The sequence below is a fragment of the Chinchilla lanigera genome, unplaced genomic scaffold (genome assembly GCF_000276665.1).
Source record: "Chinchilla lanigera isolate Chin_1 unplaced genomic scaffold, ChiLan1.0 scaffold00044, whole genome shotgun sequence".
NCBI classification, from domain to species: Eukaryota; Metazoa; Chordata; class Mammalia; order Rodentia; family Chinchillidae; genus Chinchilla; species Chinchilla lanigera.
The window spans coordinates 17,921,456-17,947,108 of record NW_004955445.1 but is presented as its reverse complement, the minus strand read 5'-3'; the positions used below and the strand labels follow the sequence as shown (position 1 = coordinate 17,947,108).

General features: G+C 44.8%; 1 protein-coding gene across 2 annotated transcripts in view; it reads left to right on the top strand.

Annotated features, from left to right (window-relative positions):
* Ppp1r16b (protein phosphatase 1, regulatory subunit 16B) overlaps window positions 1-25,653 on the top strand; it is a 97,193-nt gene that overhangs the window by 14,187 nt on the left and 57,353 nt on the right. For both annotated transcript variants that reach the window (XM_005392527.2, XM_005392529.2), the window contains exon 2: window positions 11,985-12,332. In XM_005392527.2, the coding sequence (XP_005392584.1) occupies window positions 12,083-12,332 (250 nt within the window). In that variant the 5' untranslated portion in view covers window positions 11,985-12,082. The remainder of the gene's footprint in view (window positions 1-11,984; window positions 12,333-25,653) is intronic.

Sequence of the window (25,653 nt, the reverse complement as noted above, 5' to 3'; positions counted from 1 at the left end):
TAGAGACAGTTTGAGCTGCATAACAAGACCCTTTCTAAAAAAAAAAAAAAACAAAGCAAAAAATACAATTCACCTGGGTGCAAAGGTGTTAGTGAGGATTTAGCTGAATTGATTAATAATTGTGATTCTTTTTTATAGTGTCCATGTTGCAGCTGAGATTTACCATTTTTTAAAATTTGTTTCAAACATAATTTCCTTTACATCTGTGAACAAAGCTCTGACCTCTGCTCTAAAATCAGTTTCTGTTTCTACCATCTTGTTTATCTTGAGATCAGTCTCCATCGGTTGCCTTTTGCCTTGAGTTTGGGTCACATTTTTCTGTTTGTTCTTTAAAATTCATCTAGCAATTCTAGATTACACCCTAATGTTGTGAATGAGACTTGAAGAGATGCTGGATTCTAACATGTTTCTTAGAAATGAAAGAATGAAAAAAAAATGCCTGACAGTTAACTTGACCAAACTCAAGCTCCAGACTCAGTTTACCTTGAGTGGGCAGCATCTGAACTTCTTTTAGCCTCCCTTGGAGTCTGTCAGGGACATACAGCATTCGGGGAGATTTAGGCACAGCTTACTCTGGCGTTGCTGGGATATCTCTCTTCACTCTCCAGCCATGGTTATCTGAATTCTGTCTCCTTGTTGCTTACATGGTAAGATAAAAGTTTTTATCCAAGTTTTTAATCACCAAGTGTAACACTCACTGGGGCTTTCGCCCAGGTAGAAAGCTACGCAACTCACCCAGTGCTATTTCTTCTAAATGCTGACTCCCCTCCAGGAAATGCCTGCCTGTGGTTGAGCAAATCTAATGCCTTCCAATGCGTACTTTTTTGGAAGGCGGGGTCTGTCTAGAGCTCCTAACAGTTGTATGAAGGAAAATTGGTGGAATAAGCGCTTTCTTTGCTGTTACTAGAAGCAAAAACTCTCTGATCAATAGTTTTGTTCATCCAGGATCCTCAGAGCCACCCTCCTTTACCACCTCATGTATATTAGGTGACAAAAAATCCTGATTTGTTAACTACGTAAATGAGGCTTTAACATGGAAGTGAATTCACAAGAAAATTGCCCCAAGAAAACTCAGAAGCTCCTTATTCATTGACGACATAAGGAATGATGCAGAGAGGGTGTTCGGTAGCTAGTGAAAATAATTCAGAGAATTGATATACTATTGGAGTGTAGACGGATGTGGCTAACAAAGCGAACCTGAGATTTTAACAGGAAGAGATAAATTCCATTGTAATAGTAACACCACTTTCGTGGTGAGGGACTTAGAACGTGTGAAGTCTTGACTGTGTTCAAAGAAGTAAAGCTAGTGAGAAGGGAAGCGAGGTGTGCTTGGCTCTCTGCACCCACGAGGAGGGAATCAAAGTGAAGGAACTTTGGCTGGAGATCAAAGGGGAGGGACAGAAGCACTGTGACTACAGTCTGTGGCAGCAGCCTCACTGCACGGTGACCTGGAAGGTCACAGATCCAGTGCTGAGAGACTTCAAAACCTATGTATCAGAGGAAAACTCCATTTTCCAACATGCAGAGCATCTTCAAGCATCCTGGTTTATTCTACAAACAGTTCTATTTGCTGGAGGAGAGACAGGGCTGTTGCGGTTCTGAATCTGGTTTGGGAGCTTTGGGGCAGAGTGAAAAATGAAAAAGTGCCAGTGAAAAGGGACCACTGGTCACGGGGAGCCGAGTCCATAGAGAGACACAGTTTTGTGAAATTTACAAGGAGATGCATATACTTCCTGCCTAAGCCTCCAAAGGCGATGACGGCTCCCGCAGTAAGGGAAGTTATGGCTTTAATCAGTTATTACTCTGTGTGGGTCTCCTTTATTTTCCTCCAAGGACTCCTTGCTACCAGGCAGGCTTTTGTGACCCACCTTCCCTATCTGACTTTGAAAAAAACTTATTTTCAATCATGGGAGATGCTAAATACACTTAGTGAATGATACAGGCACTGACCCATCGAATAGATGCCACACCAACCAAAAGAGATGCCAACCAGAAACAGCTGGAACACCAGCCCTCCTTATAAGGGCCTTAACATCTCTGAGTCTCAGTTTTCTCTTCTTTGAAATGGGGACAATACTTACCTTTTCAGAGTTGGTGCAGGAATTCTAAGAGATGTTGTGAGCACAAAATTGGACCTGTGGAAGGGTTCTGGGCTTGAAACTGCTGCTATTGCCCGGCATCCTGCATCTCTGGGTTCATTTCATGTTCATAGTTTGTAGCTTCTGAAATGTTGAGCTTTAGCATCATTAAGCTTATGTTTTACTCCGTATTGATCTCAGCAAGTAATTTGTTCTATTACTATGGGTCTGTCTGGTTTCTTCACCAAAATGTCCTCTTATCTCTCTGCTTCTTAATGCTGTCGATTTAAAAAAATTCACAGCATTAACTGTGGATCAACAGGTTAATTACCAGTGAATTTAAATTAACAATATGCTTTTTAAAATCTTGCATTTCACATGGAAGATCTTTTAAAACACTTATGCATTGTTTTTTTTTTTAAAGAGTTTTCCCTGCTCCATTCTTCTGTATTTGTGTGAAGAGGCTTTGAAGGTAGACAGACCTGGGTTTGAATCACAGATTTGCTGCTTTCTGGCTGCATAATTACTTGGAATTGGCTGTCTGCCTTGCCCTGTCCCTTCCCCTTCTCCTTCTTTCTTCCCCAAGGTACTACTTTCTCTTTCAGGCTTAACTCTCTGCTGTTTATCATCTTTGCTTCCTTGGCATTATTCGCTAAACCTCAGTGAAAAGTCTGTGTAGAAAACTTTTTAAAATTTCCATCCCAGCTACCTCCTAACTGGCTAAGGCCCCGTGGCTGAAGAGGAGGAGGTGGCTTATTATAGGGATATTCTTGAGGATTGTGAGGTGGATGGAGAAGCCTTATTGGTGAGCAGAGCAGAGTACCCTTCTTTTATGTTGGTCTGATGTGGAGCCCAAGACGATGCACCGGACAGGACAGTGATTTCAGGATTTCTATATGTGGAGAAGGGTGTCACTAGTGGCAGGACCTTCACCCTCTCCCACTTCAGGAATGGACTCTGTCCAGTTTTCAACAGCATACCATCTCCCTATGCTCCAAGGAGAGCACTGGAGGAGGCAGCAGTCAGCTCCAAGGGCTGCCATCCTTTGCTTGAGGTGGCTCAACACACCGCTTCCTGGAATCTGGACCAGCACCTTACTAAGGTGGGGTAAAGCGCTTTATTCTATCCCCTGGCACAAGTGAACCTGAGATGTTCTTGATTCTTCTCTACCATTGAGGCAACAGTGATTTGTTGTTGTTGCTGTTCGGATGATATCACAGGATGTGAGGGGCCTTCCACTCAATTTGGTAGCATTCTAGGTATTTGTGTTTAAGATTAGAGAATTGTAATCAGTGGAGTAAAGGTAAATATTGAAATCCAAGTTTAGGCAAACATGACAAAGACCAGGGTTGCATGCTTACCACGCACACAGTCCCTTCCCACTCCCTTAGCCGGGGCAGACATTGCTGATCGCGCACAGCCTTCCTTCCTCCTGATATCACACACGGCTCTCCAATCCCTTTCCTCAGTGCTCCAGGTAGCTACCACTGCCAGCCTCAGAATTAGCACAAGAGAGAAAAGCTTGGTCAGGGATGTTATGTGGGGGATGAGAGAGAAAGAGCCCAGGAAGGTGGCCTGTGGCCACAAGTGGCCTCCTTTGGAAAATGATCTCTTTGGCTGCAAAAGGAGTTTTTAATCTCTGTGCAAAGGGAAGGAGTGGACCACTTTTCCCCAAGCTGGAGGAACAGAATTTGTAACCTGACTCGAATTTCCCTGTGCTTAGCTATTACATAAGCTGCTTTGGAAGCCTGGCTGTCTGGTTTAGCACCGTGCCTGTGATCGACACAGTCACATGGGAAGTTTGTAGACGTCCTGTCAGCGCTGTGTGTCTCTAGCCTTAGCACCTTTGCTCCTGTCCTCTGCGGCTTTCCCCACACTGGGGTTCCTACTCACAAATGTGCCAACCTCTCTGGGCCTGGGATCAGAGGAGGAGCTCAGCATGGAAGATTGGTGTGTTCATGGGCTTTCCCGGGTGGCCACCTTTGAGGTTTTTTTGGAACTGAGCCTGAGAAAGCTGTCTACCTCCACAGGCAGAACCAAGGCAAGGCATCAATCACACCCACTTGGAATGATCCCTGTAGGCTGTCTTACCTGGCAGACACACAGCAAAGAGCAGGCCCCTGCTCCTGACAGGATGATCTTTCTGCTAGGCCAGGATTGGGGTTCACCAGGCCATCTCACCTGTTGCCCATCATGGATCTTCTCCCTTAGCATTCATGAGTGGCCATGGAATTCCTGGTGGTGGGGACCCCAGTAGCGTGCCCTGAGTGGGCTTGGTTTAATTGTCAACACTAGACTGTTTTGCTCTTGGCAGACTGACCTTGCTCTTTCATACTGCTGTGCATGACCTTAACTCTGCCCTCTAGAGGCTTGGAGTAAAGCTGGGCGTTTTCCTGAGAGATTTTGGAAGGGCTTGGGCCTTTGCTCCCAATATGGCCTGACCATTTCAGACAGAGGTCACTGTTATCCCAATGCAGGACACAGTGCTTTTCCTGAGAGAGCTCAAGGTACATTAGTTGTTTGATCACTCTCTGTTCCTGTTGAGTTCGGGTTTTTGAATCCTGCTTCCCCTCTCCTGCCCATAAACATTACATCCTGTAAATGAGCTTCAGTACGCCGTGCGGGGCCAAGGCCAGGGCCACACATCAGAGATCTGAATGCAGAGGTACAGCTGGGAGGTGTGGAATTAAGGAACAGACCCATGAAAACCCAGTTCCTCCAACACACTTAAAATCAGGGTTCCTTCTTATCTATAAGACTGTGCCCAGAGTCTAGAAGGTTATCCCAGCAGGAGTAGGACAGTTGCTCCCCAAATCCCACGAGACCAGCGCAGGGGAGGGAAGGAGAGATTTCTAAATCAGATATTTGGAGCACCAAAAGACCCAGCCATCTCTTTGCTCATGAGTAAAGCATTTTTCTGCTGGAAAAAAAAAACCTCCGATGCTATTATTCAAAAAGATGTGTGTTGTGGGAGGGTGGGGGTGTGCGTCCTTGAGGAGAAGAAGTAGGTCTCAAGTGAGATCTGAGAAGGAGGAGAGAGCCAGGGCTGTTTGTTTTGTTTTCCTTTCTCCCTCGTGCTCAATGGTACAGGATACACGAGGAGAAAAGCGCTCAGGGCCTCCCTCCAGCCAGCTGCCAAGATTGTGTAGCAAAGAATAGCTGAACAACCAGGGGGAAAAAAAATCTTAACATTTTCTTCTAATGGTGTGAACTTTGAAATGCTTTCTGACTCATGTTTTAAAGTCTCTTCAATTTGAATTCACCTTCCCTCATGTTTTTCTCAAAGCAGTAGGCTTGAATCCAAAGATGTGTCAACCAGCTGCTCCTCTGGAATTAAGAAGTCCTATGGCCTGGGCCCTCTTCTCATCCCCGTGGGCAGGGCTACTGTGGGAGCCTGACTTTGATCTTCTTCCCACCTTTCCTCAGGGCTGGTCCTCCACTTGGTCCTGAAACAAACCTTGTGTGTGTGTGGAGGGAGGCTGTCCAGTAATATGTCCCCGCAAGAAGTTACTCATCTTACTGCAAGCCACAGTTCCTCCAGGGGTCCCATTCCTACTACACCCTTAAACACATCATTGCTATCTGTTGTGGTGCTTCGAATTCTGAGTAACAAAGTACAATTCAACTCATTTAAATAATAGAGAGGATTTATCGGTATGGAAAACTGACATTCGAAACCTCCTTAGTTAAAGGACCCTGGTTCTCTCCTGGCTGTTTCTAGCATTGGCTTCATCGAAGACTGCCTTCCACCAGCAACTGGGCTTCACCCTTGCAGTTCACACAGAGTAAGAAGAGACCTTCTGATGAGCCCCATTCAACCCGTGCCAACCCCAAACCAATCACTGTGGCCGGCCTCGAGAATTCCTAACAAGCTCTGGCCAATCAGGGCTCCTGTAGCACACCATGCCCACCCCTCGTTCTACCAAGTCCTGACTGTTGCTTGCCCTTCTCATCAATGGCCAGCTTTCTGGAGTTGAGCTTCTGCTCCCCCAGACACGCACTGACTGTTTCTCCCTTTGTGGGCAGCAAGGACTAGAGGCTGAGGCAACAGAAGTCAAGTTCAGACTGTCGGGCAACAAGGCTGGAGTGAGGCTCTGAGGAAGAGATCAGAACACCTCAGTGGCCTGATCCCGCTTCTTCTAGGGTCAAGTGCCTTGACCTGAAAGTTCCTGTTGGCTACAACCAAGCTACTTTGGCTCATTGCCCAGATGTTGGAAAATTAAGTGCTCCACCCATTTCCCTGGCCTCTCATTTCTCATCTCACACACATTTCCTGGATGATCCCACCCAATCTTGCTCTACAGATCTCTCCCACACCCATCTTGCCAGCAGGGCGGCAGCACTGTCATCTCATGGTCTCACTTGTCCAATCTCTGCGGGTGGGAGGGGGTTCTGTCTGGATAGTCCCACAACACACTGTACCTAATACGTCTTACTGCCGCTGGTTTTCCTCCCTTCCTTGGGGAGCCCCTTTAAGTATTGATAATACCATTGTTCTCAGGGCCTGGCAGTTTGGGTTGTGATTTCATTGTCATCCGGGGCTTTCTCTGGAAGTGTGGACAGGTGTGCCCAGGTCTCAGGAGGAGGTTGATTCCCAGCCCATTGGAGCTATGGATTCTGCAGGCTGCTGGAGCACTGAGGCCGGTGCCCTGTCTTGGGGCCGCCCAGTTGCTTTTAGCAGCACCAGGCGATTCTTTAATTAGACCAAGCAGGGTTTTCTCAGACGGGGGCAGGAGGAGGTGTGTGGGTCTATTGGGGGAAACTAGGTCACCTGAAAACCAGCAGTCAAGAGGGAGCTGTCCTGGAGCCGCAGCTCCAGGGAACCCAGAAGGGTGAGATGGGAGGGGCTGGCAGGGAGAGCAAAGGCAGAGAAATGTGCTCTGGCCCCTTTTACTGTCCCTGGGGAGACACTGTCCTCACCTTCTCCAGGGGGCTGGGCAACTGCCCTTAATTCCTTTGCTCAGATCAGGGAGGGCACTGCAGTGAGTGCCTCTGTGTACCTGGAGCCATGAAGGGAGCACTGTGCTGGGAGGCAGGCCTGTAGAGTTCATTGCTGCCCATTGTGTGCATCCTTGGAGCACATCACCCACTCCCTTGTGCCCCATTTGTCATCCATCGGCTGTACAGGGACCACGTCTGCCTCTTACCCTGTTGTATCTCTACTGTTTGCGAAGTCCTTGAACATAGTGGATTCCTGATAAATGTCACAGATATTTGTCAAATGAAAGTCTGAGTTCATATGGAAGCTTCATGGATGGGGATGTAGCTCAGTGGGGAAACACTTGCCTAGCAAGTACAAGGCCCTGGATTCAATCCCCAGCACCACACACAAAGCACAACCAAACACAGTTATGTGAGTGCTTTTCTTCTGCCTCTCTTACAAGACTGTTGTCATGAGAATCAGCTTCGAGGCAGGTTTCCAAATGTCAGTCACGTATATTTTTTGCCAACACTAAATGCCATCATTACTTTTCTTTACTACTAACTTGCTAGTTTTAGGCTGAAATAGTCTTATTTAAAAAAGGAAATTTTATATCACTACTATAAATAAACAGTAACTGTTAAAACAAACCCATTGAAAAACAAAACAAGTTCATTCCATTTTATTCCTGCTTCTGTTGCCGGCCCAAGGCTAGCGAGACAGCCTGAGGCTGCCTTTCTCTTTGTTTACAAGGGAGATTGGCATGGTTATAAATAACATTAAGGACCTATTAGCCCCAGATTCGTACTTTCCTCTTCAGAAAGTCTGGATGATTAGAAAGGAAGTGGAAAGAGTGTACAGTGCTTTGTGTGCGGGTCCATAGTATCATAGTTCGCTTGTGTAGGTTCTCTTTCCATGCTTAGGGAATTACTTGGTCAAGATGACGGCAGGAAAAGCGCTTTGAGGGGGCAGAGTACTTGAACAGTGTAAGTGATTTGTAAGATTATTCTTATCTCCACTCTCAGGATGTTTTAGTAGGTGATGCAAAATAAGAATGAAGAAATGAATAACTATACAGACTCTTAGGGCTGAAAGAAATCGTACAGAATGCTCAGGCAGTTTGACACCAGAGGAACCTGCCCTTCAGGGAGTGGTGGAGAATCTGCTACTTCCTGAGACAGCCACTGGACCGTGAAGACCTTTGTTCAATTGCTTCTTGGATAGCTCTGGAGGCCGGTTGTCGAAACTGCTTCCCTACACCTTAGTCAGGTCTGCACTGGAGAGATTCACAGACCGTCTTCCTTTTCTTGTTTAGATTAGAGTTCTGGATATTGGGAAACTGCTGAGCTATTCTGCCTAAGACAAGGCTTGCAAACTCCAGTGACTTTAGGATCCAGCAAGTGCTATCAAGAGGTCAGGTGGGGGAGTGCTGGGGAGTAGTGGGGACTGTGGTAAATTAGAGGGCATGTGCTTTATCTAAAGAGTCCTTTTCTGCACCTGCTGGTTGTTGCCATGTGAACCCTGCATGGCCAGATACTGAATTGTTCTAAGAAAATCTGACGTTGAATATAAAATCTTTAAGCTTTAAATGTTAGCAGTGAATTAAGATACTGTGAAACATGGTCTGAACTAAAACCAAACAAACCAACAAACATAACGGGGACCATAGGAGATTTTCTGGTAAAGTCTGGGCCCCAGCCATACTCTTCGCCGCCTGTAAACTTACCCAATCTCTTTACCTGGTATAAGGCATGCTGTTTTCCAGAACTCCCTCCATTGCAGCCAGCCCCTCTGCATGTCTTTCAACATTGCCAGAGTCCCCCTTAGCGCCTCTGCTCCTCTCACCTGGTGAATACCCACGGATGCTTTGAGATTCAAATCCATTGTCCCCTACACTGGAGAGCTTCCCTGATAACTCTAGGGAGGAAGACTGGTGCTTGCATTTTCTGTGTGACGCTGAGTAAATTACTGAATCCCTCTGTGTCTCAGTTTCCTTATCTGGAAATGAAAATAGTTCCCACTTCATTAGGTTGTTGAGAACATTAAGTGAATTTATCGATAGATGACAGACAAGGACCTCTTCGAAGGCAGAGCTGGTCACCGATGTATCTCTGAATTGGGGGTGGTCACAGGGCAGGTGTTCATGAACACTGGCTCACATGAAAAAGCCGGGTAAAATAAGCACACGGCCATCCAGCTCTAGTGATCTGACCATCATGATGATGCTGCGTGGTTGTGAATTCAACTCTTTTGAACTCTTTCTAAAAAACCAACCAGAATATCTATCCAGAGGGCAAAAATATACAGCAGTGACAGTACCCAGTGCTGGCGGGGAAACTAGATCACTTGTACATTGCTGGAGGGACCAAAGCTGGTCCGCTGGAGAACAATTTGGCAGTTACTTTTTTTTTTTTTTGGGTGCCGGGAATTGAACTCAGGACCTTACATTTGCCAAGCAGGCGGTTCAGCAAATTGGGGTACATCCGTGAAGTGGACTGCTACTCGGCAATAAGAAGAAATGAAGTTTGATACATATGACAGTTTGAGAATCTCAAAGGAATACTAAGTGGAAAATGCCAACCCCCAAGAGCTACCTACTCTCTGATTCTATTTATACAGTTTTTTTAAATGACAAAATTCTAGTTGGGGGACACACTAGTAATTGCTTAGGGCAGGGATAGGAGTGCATTGGGAGGGCAGCTTAGGGAAGGAGGTAGATATGGTTATAAAAAGACACTTGGATCTCTTCGGTGATGGAAGTGTTTGTTCCTTAACTGTGGTGATGGATACACTGATCAAATTTCATGAAATAAAACATACACATTCATAAAACTACCTGTAGCACTGGGGAAATCTGAGTAAGATAAAAGAATAAAATAAAATGGGTGGACTGTATCCGTGTCAGGTTCCTGGCAGTCATATTGCACTGGATTTTGAGACCGTCACCATTGGTCAGGCTGAATAAAGTATACTGGGACCTTTCCGGTGTTATTTGTTACAATTGCATGTGAATCTACAGTGATCTCAAAGTAAAAAGTTTTCTTAATTATAAAAGGATTGCAAGGTATTCAAAACAAAAATCAAAACGAAAGCAAACAAAGGCAACCAAAGGCAGTCAGCTAGTTTCCTGTTGAGCCTCACCTTTGGCTTATTTCTGTTTGAGGTCAGACGTGTTCAGAGCCTGGGGGCCTTTATCCTGCGAGAACCGCCAAGCCAACCCCTTCCCATTTGGCAGGTTTGCCCTCCTATGTCAGGGCTGGGAGAGACCCAAAGACCATTCTCATCCATGCTGAGTTCAGGATGTGTGTGGGACCTGTGCACAAAGTACAGGCTGAAGTCAAACTCTGGCTTCCTTTTTAGGAAGGGCGGGGGCAACAGAGGACCCAGGAGATTAACAATGGCTTCTTTAAGAAAACAGGCATTTCCACAACACAGAGATGTCCTCTGCCGGTGCCTGTCTTTCCCTGCCGCCCAACAGCTAGCTGCCAGCCCTGCCAAGGCTATGTTTACCTCTCCCTGCCTTCCTCCTCTCAGCTTCTTTCTTTTTGCTATTAAGTGTGCAATTTTTTGACCAGTTTATTTTATTCCTTGATGACCTTGTGGCAACAGAACATATTGCAGGTGGGACAACAGGCTTGGAGAGGTTCAATAGACTGCCCTACGATCCTTTTGCATCTGTGCTGGCCTGAACATCTGTGGCATAAGACTATGAAATGCTGACCTCATGTTGTCTGAGACTCATCAGAGGAAGAGGCATGCTTTTCTCTCTTCTTCTCTTTTAAAGGACATCCGAAGAGGGAAAGTTCAGCTAAGACTCTCTGGATCCCAGTAGTTTTGTGATTATTGAAATTTTTGGTGTTGGGTCTACTGTACCTTTTTAAACTGAGGATCCCAAAGAGCTTTTGTAAATTTTTATCCATCAATATTTATCAGATTGTAAGTGAATACTGAGATATTTAAAAATAGCACTAATCCCTTTAAAAATAATAAGCCTGGTATAGCAATATGCGACACTGGTGGAAAGAATAACTGTTTCCAAAACGACAACAGAAATTAGTGAAGAAAGTGCTATTGTTTTAAATTTTTGCGAATTCCTTTACTTGATGTCTGAATTTACATATCTACATCTACACTTAATCCCTTGCGATGTCACATGTCATGTAGCTCTGGGAACCACTGAATGGCTGTGAGATAATGAGAATGGAAACGTTTAATAACTTCTTACTGGGTCTACCTATGCAAATAGTGTTGACCTTGTGGACTTCTTGAAAGAGTCTCAGGGATTCCCCCCAGGGTTCCCGGATTATGCTGTGAGAACCCTCGCCATAGTATATTATATCCTCTGGTTTCTTTCTGATCCTGTCTCCCCTGTCTCCATAACAACCTGCATCCCATAATAAGCAGAACAAAACAGGCTATGCAGAAGTGACGGATATTCGTATTTCTGAGGACTTGGCTTCTCTTTGGATGTTTGCATGGTCTCCAGATTTTGGGGCTTTTGCAGCCCCCACCATGTTCTGAGTCGGCAGGTACTCCTCTGGTTCTGGTGCCTAAATCCTCAAAGTAGGATGTAAGCTGGAAGGACATGGTGCCTGTTGGGTGCTTGTGGCTGGAAAGGCAGATAACCACGGCTGTCTCAGAGCTTTCTGGAATAACAGAAACGCTTTCTATTCCTGCTACGTATCCAGTATGACAACCGCTGGAAGCATGTGGCTATTGCGTACTTGAAATGTGGCCAGCGCGATTGAGGAAGGGAGTCATGTTACTTTATTTTAGTTTAAATCCAAATGTCTACACGCGGCCACCCCTGCGTCATCACACCGCACAGCCAGACCTTGCCGGTACTTGCAGGCTCCTGACCCAGAAGCAGTGGAGAGAAATCCTCAAAAGGGTTTTGAATGTGGGGTGGTGAGGGTGACACCGTCCAATCTGCGTTTTCCAGCCTGACCAGCATGTCGCTCTGTGTTTCTTTCTCCACAACACAGGTCCCACCATGAGGCCCCAGCCCCGCGGGAGCCCGCGCGCCCCCCTGGCCCCGGGCGCACCGTGCTAGCCCCTCCAGGGTGTGGGGACGCGGGCGGCCATGGCCAGCCACGTGGACCTGCTGACCGAGCTGCAGCTGCTGGAGAAGGTGCCCACGCTGGAGCGGCTGCGCGCCGCGCAGAAGCGTCGGGCCCAGCAGCTGAAGAAGTGGGCGCAGTATGAGCAGGACCTGCAGCACCGCAAGCGCAAGCACGAGCGGAAGCGCAGCGCCGGGGGCCGCCGCAAGAAGGTGTCCTTCGAGGCCAGCGTGGCCCTGCTGGAGGCGTCGCTGCGCAACGACACGGAGGAAGGTAAGTGGCCGAGCCTCAGGTCAGGGTCTGGATTCAGAGTCTGCGCGGCAGAGGTGGGGGCCGAGGCCAATGTGCAGCGTCTCGCGAGGGAAGGCAGCAACGCCTGTCTTCGTCTTTGCAAGTGGATGTTCCCAGGAAAATCTTTGGCTTTGTTTCTTAGACGTTTCTGTTGTTGGAAACAAGGATTCCGGCTTTTGGCTAATGAATACCATAATAATTTCCCTTCCTTCACACAAATATTTACTGACAACCTACTTCCTGCGCATTGCTGTTCTAGATGGAGTATGAACGAGCTAGGTCTAATTTCTCCCCTCCAAGAGCTGGATGCTCCTGGGACCTTGCGTTTCTTACTCCCTTGCTCTGTGCGGGCCCCTGGCCTGGCGCTCTGCATGCCCTTCTGGTTTCACGGGTCTCCACTGCAGCAGATCCTGTGTAGGAGGTGGTGAAGAGCACAGAGGCAGATGTTCCACATCCTAGGTTTGGATAGTACCTCTGTGACTCTGGCAGCAGGCAAGTCACCCATTCCTTGTGTTTGGTTTCCATCTCTGTCAAATGAACTTAATAATAGAATCTGCTGTAAGGACCTGCTGTGAACATTAAATTAGAAACTACTTGTAAAGTTCCCTTAGACGTAGTCCCTCATGTTGTGGTTATAAATGTTTTACGTATTATGTATATAACATTGATCTCACTAGATTGATACAATGTAGTTTAGCATAGTCAATATAGTTTTTTTTTTTTTTTTTGGTCTTTTTGAAACAGGGTTTCACTATGTAGTTCAGGCTCGCCTTGAACTCACTTTGTAGCCCAGGCTGGCTTTGAACTTGCAGCGATCCTCCTGCCTCAGCCTCCTGAGTGCTGGGATTACAGATGTGTGCTACCACACCTGGCAGCATAGTACCATATAGTTTATATTAGCATAGGATGGCAATAAAGCCTGGAAATGTAGACAAGTATTCATATCAAGGTTGTCTAGGACATTTTCCCTCTATAAGTGAAAACGTAAGTGCAAACATGTTTCTGTTATATAGTCTTCTTCCAGAGTATATGGATTCCTATCCTGTTACTTTATTAGGTTATGTTATTATTATGGGCCCCATGATCCAGATATTACCATACTCAAGAGCCACATCTGATAGTACTCATTTTATATATGGGGAAACTGAGACCCAGTTGCCAATGGTTTGGAACTTTGGCTGAGGTAATGGGGCAGGATCAGAACCCCCTGACCTGAGCTTCAGTGACTGCCCCATGGCTTTGTAGGTTTGCCTCACGTTGCAAAGCTGCGTGGTGTGGCTCAATGACTTGACCCAAGCCTCCTTCTCCGGGTGTGTTTGGAGGGGTCATGCCTATCCCTGTAACTGGGCTTTGTGTACACACCCTTTGATACCCTCAGCAGCCTCCGTTTTCTCCCTGGATGCCAAAGCCTAGCTGGCTGTTCCTGGAGATGCCTCACACATTTCCTGAGCCCCTCTCCCCGTCCTCCAGGGCCTGTGCTAAAGTAGTCAGTGGAAGAACTGAAGGGGGTGGCATTTACAACACAGAAGGGTGTTGAGTTTCATAGCTTGAGCATCCTTACTCCCAAAAATCTGAGATTTGAAATACTGCACAACTGGAACCAGAGAGCCTATCCAATGCCACAAGTGGAAAATTCCACACCTGACCGCATATATTGGATTGTATAGGTTACCTGCAGGCTGTGTGTATCGAGTGTGTCTGAAGTATAAAAGAATTTCATGTTTAGACTTGGGTTCCATCCTTGAGGTATCTCCTTATGCATATGCAAATATTCCAAACTCTTAAAATCTAAAATATAAAGCTTTTCTGGTCCCAAGCGTTTTGGATAAGGGATACTCAACCTCTGCAAACACAATTCCATTTTCATCCTGGTACCTGGGGTCTAGAACATGAGCAGAGATGCATTCCCAGAACTGCTTGGCTGGAAACAGCTCAGCTGAGGGCCTAGGTGAGCAACCCCCAGAGAGGCATGAAGTCTCAGGCTCGGGGACATGGCCTTGAGGCTCCTTCCTACGTGTGCTTTACTGGATGACATGGCAGCACGTCCCACTCAGTGGGTGGCTCATCATGATGTCTAATTTTTGACGAAGGGATTGGCTCATCAGCTCTTCTCTCCCCACTCATCGTTGACTCCCTTCTTACTGATGAAGCCCCCTTCCTCTTCTGATGGGCGTCTCAGGGGCTCTGTGAGCTGCCTGTGTGGCATCTCCTCAGTGACTGTCATGTGTACTGATTAGAAAGAACACTGGTCTTGGCGTTCAAGGACCAGTCCTCCCACCTCCTGGCCACCCTTACCTGTGACCCTGAAACGTTCATGTCTCCTCTCTGGTCCAATTTCTGAGATGTGTAAAATGGGATCTTGAACACTTGCCCACAAGAAGATGTGGCACAATTGGAAAAAAAACCCAGTATGTGGCAGGTCTTTAAAAAGTTATCCTGAGCCCTGTATCAAGACAGTGATAATTTTAACACATTTTTATTTGCATTTTCTGCAGACTTTAATGTTTTGGAGAACTCAAAGATACACAAACATTCTTATAAAAATCAAACACTCCTATAACCCCAGCTACTTGGGAGGATGAGGCAGGAGGATTAGAAGTTCCTAGCTAGCATGGGCAACTTAGTAAGACCCTATCTGAAACCAGAAAAAAGGGGATGCAGTTTATTAGAAGCACTTGGCTAGCATATGCAAGGTCCTGGGTTCAGTCCCCAGCAACACACATGCGCGTGCACACACACACACACACACACACACACACACACCATATATACAAGGCAACAAGTCTTTGTTCCTTCCTTCCTTCCTTCTTCTATGATCAGTCCATGTTAGACTGACATGTTTCCTTCTAGACATTTGCTCATTTATCTATGTATTGTGAACTTGGAGAAATATAGAGCTAAGTTTCTTTTCTCTTTTTCTTTCAAATGCATAAGTGATGACATCTTGGAATTCTGGATATATTATTCTGCAGTTTTCTTTTTTTCTTTTCACTCAGCAGTGTGTGTTGGAAATAGTTTTATGTTCAGTGCTGTAGATTTGCACTGTTCATTTTCACTGCTGTGTAGTACTCTATAGTATGGTTTCACCAGCAGTTTTGCTCTAGTTTCTTACTGATGGCCATGGAGATTTTTCCAGTATTTCTGCTTTTGACATAGTGGACGTTTTGTGCACACATGCAAATGGCTGTTTAGGACAGAGTAGGGAAATAGAAGAGCTGGATTGAGGGGTATCACATTTAAATTAGAAAAATACTAGACCCCATAGGCTGTGCCCTGGCTCTGGGAACAGCCAAGTGAGGGTGGCAGGGCCGGAGCCCTGTGCTCTGTGGCCTGCTGGGGGCTGGGTGGGGTGAAAGGTGCCCCTGGGGTCCACAGGTGGCTGGTGGGGGTGGGCGAGGCTGCCATCAGTCAGTCCTTGATCTTGCTGGGTTATGCTCCACTTCCTGGCAGCATGACAGTCCGCTGGCTGGGAACAGCTTCTGCTTGCTGGTGGAGCCGGTGTTTGGGAGGCTGCTGGGGTGTTAGATCACAGTGGGGTGGGAGCGTGGGGGCAGCTCCCCCGCGCCCTTGAGCTCATAGAATCCTCTGAGTCAACGCTCCTCACCTGCCGGTGGAATGTGAATTGTTCCCCAGAGAGGCAGCACTGGGGAACTCACTGAATTTCCTTTTCTGGTCCTGCATTGCCCTTAGACGAATGTTGTGGACTTCGGACCTGCCTGAGCCCCACCCGCACTGCTCCCGGTCATCCTCCCGTGGGTCAACCAGCCCTGGCCCCTCCTGGGTCCTCCATGTACTCCCTCACTTGTGCACGCGCGGTTCCCTCTATCTGAAGCCCTCTGTCTTCGGCTGACTCCTCTAACTCTTCAAGTCTAGGTCCAACGTGACCTCTGGGGAGCCATCTGTGAGCCTTTTCTGCACCCTCCTCATTACTAGTTACAGCAGAAAATCCATGGCTGATACTTAGTGGGAGACAAGACAGTGGGAAGCCCAGGAGTACAGGTTGCAGTTTGTCCTCCTGGGTTCAAATCCCAGCTCTACTGTTTACTAGCTGTGCATTCTCAGGGAAAGTTACTTAACTCCTTGGCGCCTCGGTTTCCCCATTTGTATAGATGAGGACTAATATACCTGCCTTGCAATGTTGAGGGGTTACACTGAGTTGGTAAATGATGAAATGATATGATGAAAATGGGGTAAGTTATATAAATTGTTGTCCCTACATTCTATATTATTCTACGTTTACATAATCTCTTATTATTCTGTATTCTGATTGTCATCTTCATGATTATTTATCAGGTGCTGACTTTGTACCAGGCACTGCTTTCCATATGTTTAGCTCAGTAAATCCTCACAAGCAACCCTGTGAGGTTACGTAGAAAAGTCAAACTCCATTTTAAAAAAATAGCTTGGGGTTTAATTTACATACCATAACATTTGCCCATGTTAAGGGCAGCTAGTTTACAGAGTTGTGCCTTCATTACAATCTAGTTTTAGAACATTTTTATCCAAAGAAGCTTTTTGCCAATATGCCGTCACTCAAGGGTCCCAGCCCCAGCCCCAGCCCCAGCCCCAGCCCCAGCCCCAGGCAATCACTGATCTACTTTTTGCCACTCTGTATTCGACTCTGCTGGATGTTTCATTTATATGGGATCAAACAATATGTGATCCTTTGTGTTTGGTTTTTTGCTTTAGAGCAATGTCTTGAGGCTTCTTCCAGGTTGTCATACACGAATGCTTGTTACTTTTTCCTGAGTAGATACAGCACGCTTGGTTCATGCATTCACCTGTCCGTCCATATTGCCATTCTTGGTCATGGTCAATAGTGCTGCTAAGAACTGATGTGTGCAGGTCTTTGCATGGACATTTGTTCTCATTTCTCTTGGGTGGGCACCTTGGAGGAGAATTGCTGGGTCACATGGTACATTTATGCTTAACTTTTAAAGAAAGGATTGAACGGTTTTCTAAATAGGCTGCGCCATGCTATGTTCTCAGACCTGTTTTACACACGAGGGGTGGGAAGCTCAGAGAGGGTAAGCCACTTGCCAAGGTCTCACAGGATTTAAGTGGCAGACTGAGAATTCCAGCTCAGATCAGCAGTCTCTGAAGTCCTGGCATTTAACTACCAGTTAGTCCAACACTTCCTGCCTTTGGTTTTCTCTAGAAAACAAGAGGACTTCTAAGTGGTTCTGATCTGTGCATCTTTCTGGCTGTGTGGACCTGGGTGTTTCTGCTAGCCTCAGGCCCTTGGTTTAGGGGCCCCAGAGAAGCTCTTTACCCTTTTGCCTTCACTTCTTTTCTGGGCTGCAGTAGCCCAGCTTTTTTTGAAACCACTGATGTATGTTATTAGAACTTCTGTTTTTTCTTTCAGAATGTGTAGGGTTTTCTGTATGGAAACTGTTCATGTTTAAAAGAATGAGTGATTCTCTGTACTCTAAATTTAACTCAAGTGTTATTCTCATGGTAAAGGTTTTCAAACTTTTTTTTTTTAAAGCAGTGGAAACTTTCTTTAATTGAAGTATTATGCAGAAACCCAATACTATATGCAAAACAGATGAAGGAGCTCTTCTGGCTGCAGTTGGCTGAGGGGTGTTGAACCTCTCCATTCTGCCACTGCGGACCTCTCCTAAGCCCAGGCCGCTGGTGGACACTTGGGCTCTGGATCTTCCAAGGAAATGACTGACTTTCACTTTCTCTTTTCCTATAAAAAATACTGTTTCCTTGTAGGAAAATTTGAAAGTGTAGACAAAGATGAAACATTAGAAGACAAAATTACCCATACTCCCACTGAACACCAATAGCCAATGATAATATCTTGGTATTTTATTACTGAAAGAGTGTTCTCACCTGGGGCAATTTGAGGAAAGTTTAATGCAGGAATAATTTGCAAAGAGTTTAGGTGGTGCGGGCTCTCAACTTTTCTGTCCCTTCCCTTTTTAAAAATTTTTATTATTTATTTATTTATTTATTTCTATCTTATGTCCCTTCCCTTTTGCAGTGGTAGGAATCAAACCCAGAACTTTACACATGCCAGGCATGTATGCCACCATTGAACTGCATCCCAAACCAGCTCTTTTGTCCTTAGATCTCCTACACTTTCTGAAAACTGAGGAGCTCTAAGAGTTTTGATTTAACAGGGCTTTATCTATTGATATTTATTGGCTTAGAAATTAAAACTGACTAATTAAACATTTATTCATGTATTCAATCAGAACATTAAAACTCACCTATTGTACTAATTATTGGTGCATAACAGATGAACTCAAAACGTAGTTGCCTAAAACAGTAAATATTTATAGTTTCACAAGATTTCTGTGGCTCAGGAATCCAGGAGAAGCTTAGCTGGGTGGTTCTACTTCAGAATCTCTCCAGGTTGTGGTCATCCCAAGGTTTAGTGATGCGTAGAGGACCCCTTTCCAAACGAGTGCACTCACATGGCTCTTGGCAGGAGACCTCAGTTCTGTACCATTTATGCCCGTCTATTGGGCTGCTTGAGTGTCCTATCAACATGGCCGGTGGCTGCTTTGAGAAGGAGTGATCTAAGAGCTAGAGGGAGCCACTGCACCCCTATGACCTTAGGGATCATATACCACACCTCCCACTATATTCTATTCATTAAGAACGATTCATTCACTCAGGCCAGGCCATACTCAAGGAGAGAGGAAGTAAGCTGCATCTCTCTCTCTGTCTCTCTTTTTTTCCACAGAATAGGTTGGTTTATTTCAATAGCAAAGAGCTAGAAACACCAGGTCCCACTGGTAAGCTCCATCTCTTGAGGAAGAGGAATTTGTGGACATGTTTTACAACCACTATGTTTTGGGTTTTTTTGTTGTTATTGGTCTTTTGGAGACAGGGTCTCGCTATGCAGTTCAGGCTGGTCTTGAGCTCATTTGTAGCCCAGACTGGCCTCGAACTCGTAACAATCCTCCTGCCTCAGCCTCCTGAGTGCTGGGATTGCAGGTGTGTGCCACCATCCCCGGCACAACTTCTATGTTAACATAAGTATTTTTTATGAAAAATAGTGTCTTTGAAAGTAAAACACTAATAAGGAGAACTGCCTTGTTTTATACTTTCGCAAATCTTTTTAAGGTCAGGCATGATGGAAGATATGTGCATTTTCTTACCTGCTTTTGAACTTACCAGTCATATCAGTCTGTTGTGATCTATTGTTTTAGTTGAAGTAAGTAAAGAAAATCTTACCTCACACAGATGTGTGTGTGGAAAATGGAGAGAATAATTGATATTTTAGATAATTGTGGATATTCCTTGATACTATACCTAAACTAAACAAGTGGTAGCTTCTTGCGGGTTAATTGCAATGTAGACTCTGAGAGCATTTTGATCTTTAACTTTTCTTACTCTGTTACATTAAAATCCATTGATCTGCCTTGCAGTTTGAATGGCTCTTTACCCATGGAAACTTTTTAAAGATCATATATTCGTCTGTTAGAAAATATTGGTTCACTGTGTTCTAACTGGTAACACATTTCATTGTATAATATAATTTCCACACCACCCTCATCAGAAAATTCTTCAAGAACTGGGAGACTAGAAGCTCATGCTGGCTATCCACATGTTCTGAAATTCAGATTTTTGGCTGAGGTTGTAGCTTAGTGATACAACATGTGCTTAGCGTGAGCAAGGCCTTGGGTTTGATGCCTAGCACACACTCACAGCAATTTAAAAATGTAAAAACATTCAAATTTATGTTTAAAAGTTTAAATCATATTTTTGGCAACAAATTCTTTCTCTTTTTTTTTTTCTTTTCTTTTTTTCCTACTTTTTGCTTTTGAGACAGAGTCTTGCTAAGTGAATCAGGTTGGCCTTCAACTTGTGATCTTCCTGCATCACCCTCCAGAGTGGCTAAGGTTATAGGTATGTGCCACCGTGGTTGGCCGCTGTCAGTGTTGAGAGGATCCCTTTGTTCATTTGGAAGAACATCTCTTGAAGTAAAAACAGTGTTCTGTGAGAGAAGAGGCCAGCTTAGCACACAGTGTAAACAGTTGCTCAAGTGATGCAGATGGGGATGATGATCATCCTTCCTGCGTCTTTTGCATCTTGTCACACGTTGTATTAAAAGGAAATGTACCCAAGGGCTGATATCTAATCAAATTACTACATTTGACTGTTTCATCGAGTGATTGTGTTTTAACTCCATGTATAAAACAGTGACGAACACACGGACTGCTGGTTCAGCTGGCTGCAGCTGGACTGAGTCCCTTAAAGTGACAGTAGTTTTATCCAGCACGGCTTTTGTGCCATCATGCAAATGTTAACACAGTGAAGAATGCAAATAACATTTACTGTTCATGTGAAAATAGTTTGGCCTCCTGAATACCCTGACAGTGTCTTGGGTACCTGTTTAAAAACTGCTCTTTTGGGCCTAAGATATAGCTCAGTGGCACAGTGCCTGCCTGGCAAGCATAAGGTCCTGAGTTCGATTCCTGGTACCAAAAACAAACAAACAAAGAACCCACCCCATCCTTCATGAGAACCAACCAGGAATGACACAGTGTCCTGAGGCAGCAGAAGTAGGAAGCTGGCGTTACCCTGGGACCTGGCTGAGGCAGGAGGATCATATGTTTGAGACCTGCCTAGCCTAGTCAGATTCTGCCTCAAAATAAAACAAAAAAGAGCTGAGGCTCTAACTCAGTGGTATAAGCACTTGTTCAGCATATGCAAGGCCTTGGGCTGGATTTTCAGTACCACCAAAAAAAAGAGAACAGAAAAGAAAAGGAAAGCCAGTGATGCCTCTGGTGGGTTTTGAGAGGGGAATTCTGTTGAGTTAGAGATTGTGAAATAGATATTGTCCTGGGTGCTGAGCGGAGAGTAGACTACCTTCATACTGTGGTACTCAACTGCTTTGATAATCGAATTTGGTACTTGATGCATTTTGATGAGGAAATGCTGTCCTGATACTTGTCCTTTGTTTGGTACTTGTCAGTGTCAGTTGCCTCTGGCTCGCTGCCCTTTTCAGCCACAGCAATTTGTTTGGTACTCATCCACCTCCTGGGACCAATTAATGAGAGCTCCATTTCCACAGGGCCGTGAACGGGGGCTGCGAGGCCAACCCAGGAGCCCAGGTGCGGGTCTGTGGTGGGAACGGTGGAGATACAGCCACAAGGGAATGGAACCCACAGGGCTGTGTGTCCAGCGATGCAAGAATGGAGTCCACGATGACATCTGGGTGTTGGGCTTGAGCAGCTACGTGGAGGACAGTGTCATATTCTGACACTGAGAATGTTGAGGTAGAAGGGAGGTGGGGATTTGGAGAAAAGTAAGAGTCCTGTAGGATAGACCAGGTGGGAGAACTTTTTTCCCATCTGAGCGGAGATCTCCAAGAGTCAGGGTCTGGAGTTAAAGGGAGAGATCAGGGGTGCATGTGACACTTCGGGCATCATTAGCACACAAGTGCGATCTTCCCAAAGCCAAGCGAGTACATGGGATCATCTGGGAAGCAAGGATGCGTAGAGCAAGGGAGCTGGGGCAAGAGAAGGCCCCGGGGAACCTCAGTAAGTACACATTCAGCCAAGAAACAGAGAGTAAAGCATGAAGGATCACCTGCCAGACCTGGGATCCAGCTACTCAGGAAGCTGAGACAGGAAGATTGTGAATTTGAGGCCAGCCTGACAATTTAACAAGACTCTGTCTCAAAATAAAAACATATAAAAAAAGGAGCTAGAAATGTAGTTCCATGATAGCCTCAATAGCACAACTAAAAAAATCATCTGTCAGGGAGGTAGAAAGAAACTTGTGATGGTGTGGAGTCTCAGAAGCAGAAGGACAGCTGGGTCTCCAGCACAAAAGGCTGTTAGGGGAGTCAGTGCTGTCAAAAAGTCAAGTATTTGTCCTTATCAAGTCTCTGAAGAGGAGATTTTAAATGATGATTTCATACATCCCTGTCTGGATGTACCATCATTTATGCACCCACTCCCCTATTATTGAGATTCTTCCTAAGTTTTGCTCTTGTAAATTGTGCTCTGGTGAGCGTCCAAGCCTGAAAGCATTTAGCCACAGCTTTAATTATTTACTCAGGCTAGATTCCTACAAGTTCACGGGCTGTGAACACCTATAACGTTTCAACCTAAACCGCTCATTTCTGCGCCAGAAAGGTTGTGTCAGCAGGGTCTCACCACTTCCTTCCACATCAGCTCTGAGTGATGGCAGCAAAAACACATTTGGTTGATGTATTTAATATACAGAGAATACATTTTGTTTAGTTGGCTTTGTGTGTATGTGTGTGTGTGTGTGTGTGTGTGTGTGTGTACACATGTGCATACTGGGGTTTGATCCCAGGGCCTCTTGAATGCTAAGCAAGTGTTCTAATACTGAGCTACACCCCCACCTCCCTTTTAAAAAAGTTTGAGACAAGGTATTGCTGAGTTGGCCAAGATAGCCTCAGACTTGTGATGCTCCTGCCTCAGCCTCCCACATAGATTGGATTACAGATGTGTGCCACCATGAATAATGCCCATCTTGGAGAGTATCCTTGTCTTAATTTGCATAAAATTAAGACGTTTAAGGTTGACTACCTCTTCATAAGCTTACTGGTCAGTCATCACTCTCTGAGTTGTCTATTTCTTTTACCTTTTTTTGCATGGGGTTTAATGAGTGTGCATTCTTGTGTGTGTGAGAAGGGAGAGGGAATGTGAATAGAGGGAGTGATGTCCACCCTTTGCTGTCATACATGGTTCATATATTTTCTGCAGAGAGTGTGTGTGTTTGTTGTTTATATTTTGTTTACAGTAGTTTTCTATGCCTTTGGCTTCTTCATTTATATTTAATCAAATCGAATAATATTTGCTTTTCCCCCATATTCTTTGCTTTCATCCCTCTAAAGCTGGGATCAGAAAACTAAGCTGGGATCAGGAATAAGTAAAAAAAACAGTGAATATTTAACTTTTTAAAATCTTATTATAGTAAAAGGCATATTACCATTACCCGCACCAAATGCCCACTCTTTGCTTCAAGCACATGGACCCCCTCCTTCTTGCTGCTTTCTGAAGCGGTTCTGGAGTCTTCTGTGTCTTCAGCTGCACTGTTGTGGCTGCCTCAATGTCCTGAGTCCATTCAAAATGTTTACCTTTCACCGTCACTTTGATTTTCAGGAGGAGCCAGAAGCTGCTCAGTGCCAAAACCAATGAATAAGGTGGATGAGGACAGACCATGATGTTTTCACGAGCCTGCCTTCCCGTTGGATGGCACTCTGCAGTAGCGCTCGTATCTCAAAGGCACTAACAAAAGAGAACTTCCAGAACTGCTTCAGAAAGCGGCAAGAGGGATGGGCGTGTTTAAAGTGAGAGGGTGGTATTTTAAGGAGGATTAATGGCAATATGCTTTTTACTGTAATAAATTTTTAAAAATGTAAACATATATTTTGATCACTATATGTTTCTTTTGTTGTTTGTTTTAGCTTGAAGGCCAAACCTTACTACTATTTTTTTTTTTTTTTTCATCTTTTGAGACAAGGTCTCAGTGCGTAGTTCAGGTTGGTCTTGAACTATGTAGCTCAGGCTGGCCTTGAACTCACCCTGAACCGCCTGCCTCAGCCTCCCAAGTGCTGGGATTACAGGCATGCATCACCACACCCAGCTACTATCTGTTTCTGTAAACTGAGTTTTATTGTAAACACAGCTCTGCTCACTCACTTACAAATTGTCTATGGCTACTTTCAGTATAATGGTAGCAGTTTTGTAACATAAATCATATGATCTGCAAGGTTAAAAATATTACCTCTTTTGTCCTGCATAGAAAAGTTTGCCTACGCTTGTTCTTAAGTTTCCTCATCTAGCAATGTCTTTTAACCTGTATGTTCTTCTAGGTCTTCTGGTCTTATCTAAGTAAATTATAAATTAAATAGTAAATGAAAATCTGTCTATATTTTATTTCTAAAGGTTTATCAATCATGACAGGATCCTTCACTTTCCTACAAGTTTATGGTGCGACCCTCATACTCTGAAGCCTTTTCTATAAAGAAAGGTGACTGGCTAAACAGTTCATTCTGTGTCAACAGTCTGTTTCTGTGCCCGCTACACACTACTTCAATCCTGTAGCTTTTCATTGTGGCTCAGTGAGTGATTGAACAAATCCTTGGTCATGTCGCTCTTCCAAATACTCTTGGTTATTTTTGGCTGCTTATATAATATTTAGGACTGTTTGCCCAGTTTTCCTCCAAACTTCAGAAATTTGGAGATACTGATTGGTATTAAAAAAATCCAGAAACTAATTTGGACCAAACTGGTATCTTTATCATAGTGAATTTTTCTAGGCAGGCAAATGGAACAGCCCATATCTATTTTGGGGAAGTATTCTTTCATGTCCTTTAGGAAAGTTGTAGGGCATTTTCTGCGTATGTCCTGCTTACTTTTGAAAGGAAGATTTCAGGGTTTTGTATATTTATATTGAATCCAGCTACTTCATCTCAGTCTTGGTTTTTCAGTAGGTTCTCTTGGAGTTTTCTGTATAGAAAGAACCTATGAGCTTCACTGGCACAATTGGTTAGCCTGTGGTATTTATATAGAAAAAACTTTATTTGCAGATGATAAGTCCAGATTCCCGTGAGCCTAAGGATATCGATCCTCTCCATACCCTAGCTGCTTATCTCTTCATGTAGGCTACTCCTGTTCCTTTACCTCCGCCTACCTCCTTTTTTCTCTGTCTTTCTCTTTCCTTCCCTCCCTTCCTTCTCCTCTTTCTTCCTTCTTTCCATCTTCCTTCCTTCCTTCCTCTTTCCTTCTCTTTTTGTCTACAAGATGTGGCTCTGAGATCCGAACATGCTTTACTTTGTCTGTATCCCACCCCAACCCCCCAAGTCTGATCTGGCTCAATTGGAGTGAATGGAATGGTCACCTTTCTCATTCTGCTTGAGTTTGTCTATTACTATGCCCCAAACTTACCTTCTTATTGTTGTAGCTACTATTGTCTTACATTGAGCTTACAAGAAAATCATACCTCCCTTGTTGGTTTCCCATTAATGAGGCTTTATATCCAGCCTGATTTTCTGAAAAAAACTATTTGTTGTAAATATGTTCTTCATGCAGAAAAAGCTTAAAACTGGTTGCATTTTTAGTTGCTGAGCATTCAGAGCAAGAAACAGAACATTACTAGCTCCTCAGAAGCCTTCGTGGACACGTAGTTGATTTTTGACATTGAAGTCAAGGTTCTAAATTTGTCTTCTTGAGATCTGAGCCCATTATCCACCTGCTCAGATAATTTGGGATTCTTGAATGATAAATTAGGACTTTTGTGTCACCAGTGACACAACTCAAACTAACTTAAGCAAACTAACTTAAGCAAAACAGGGTTCACG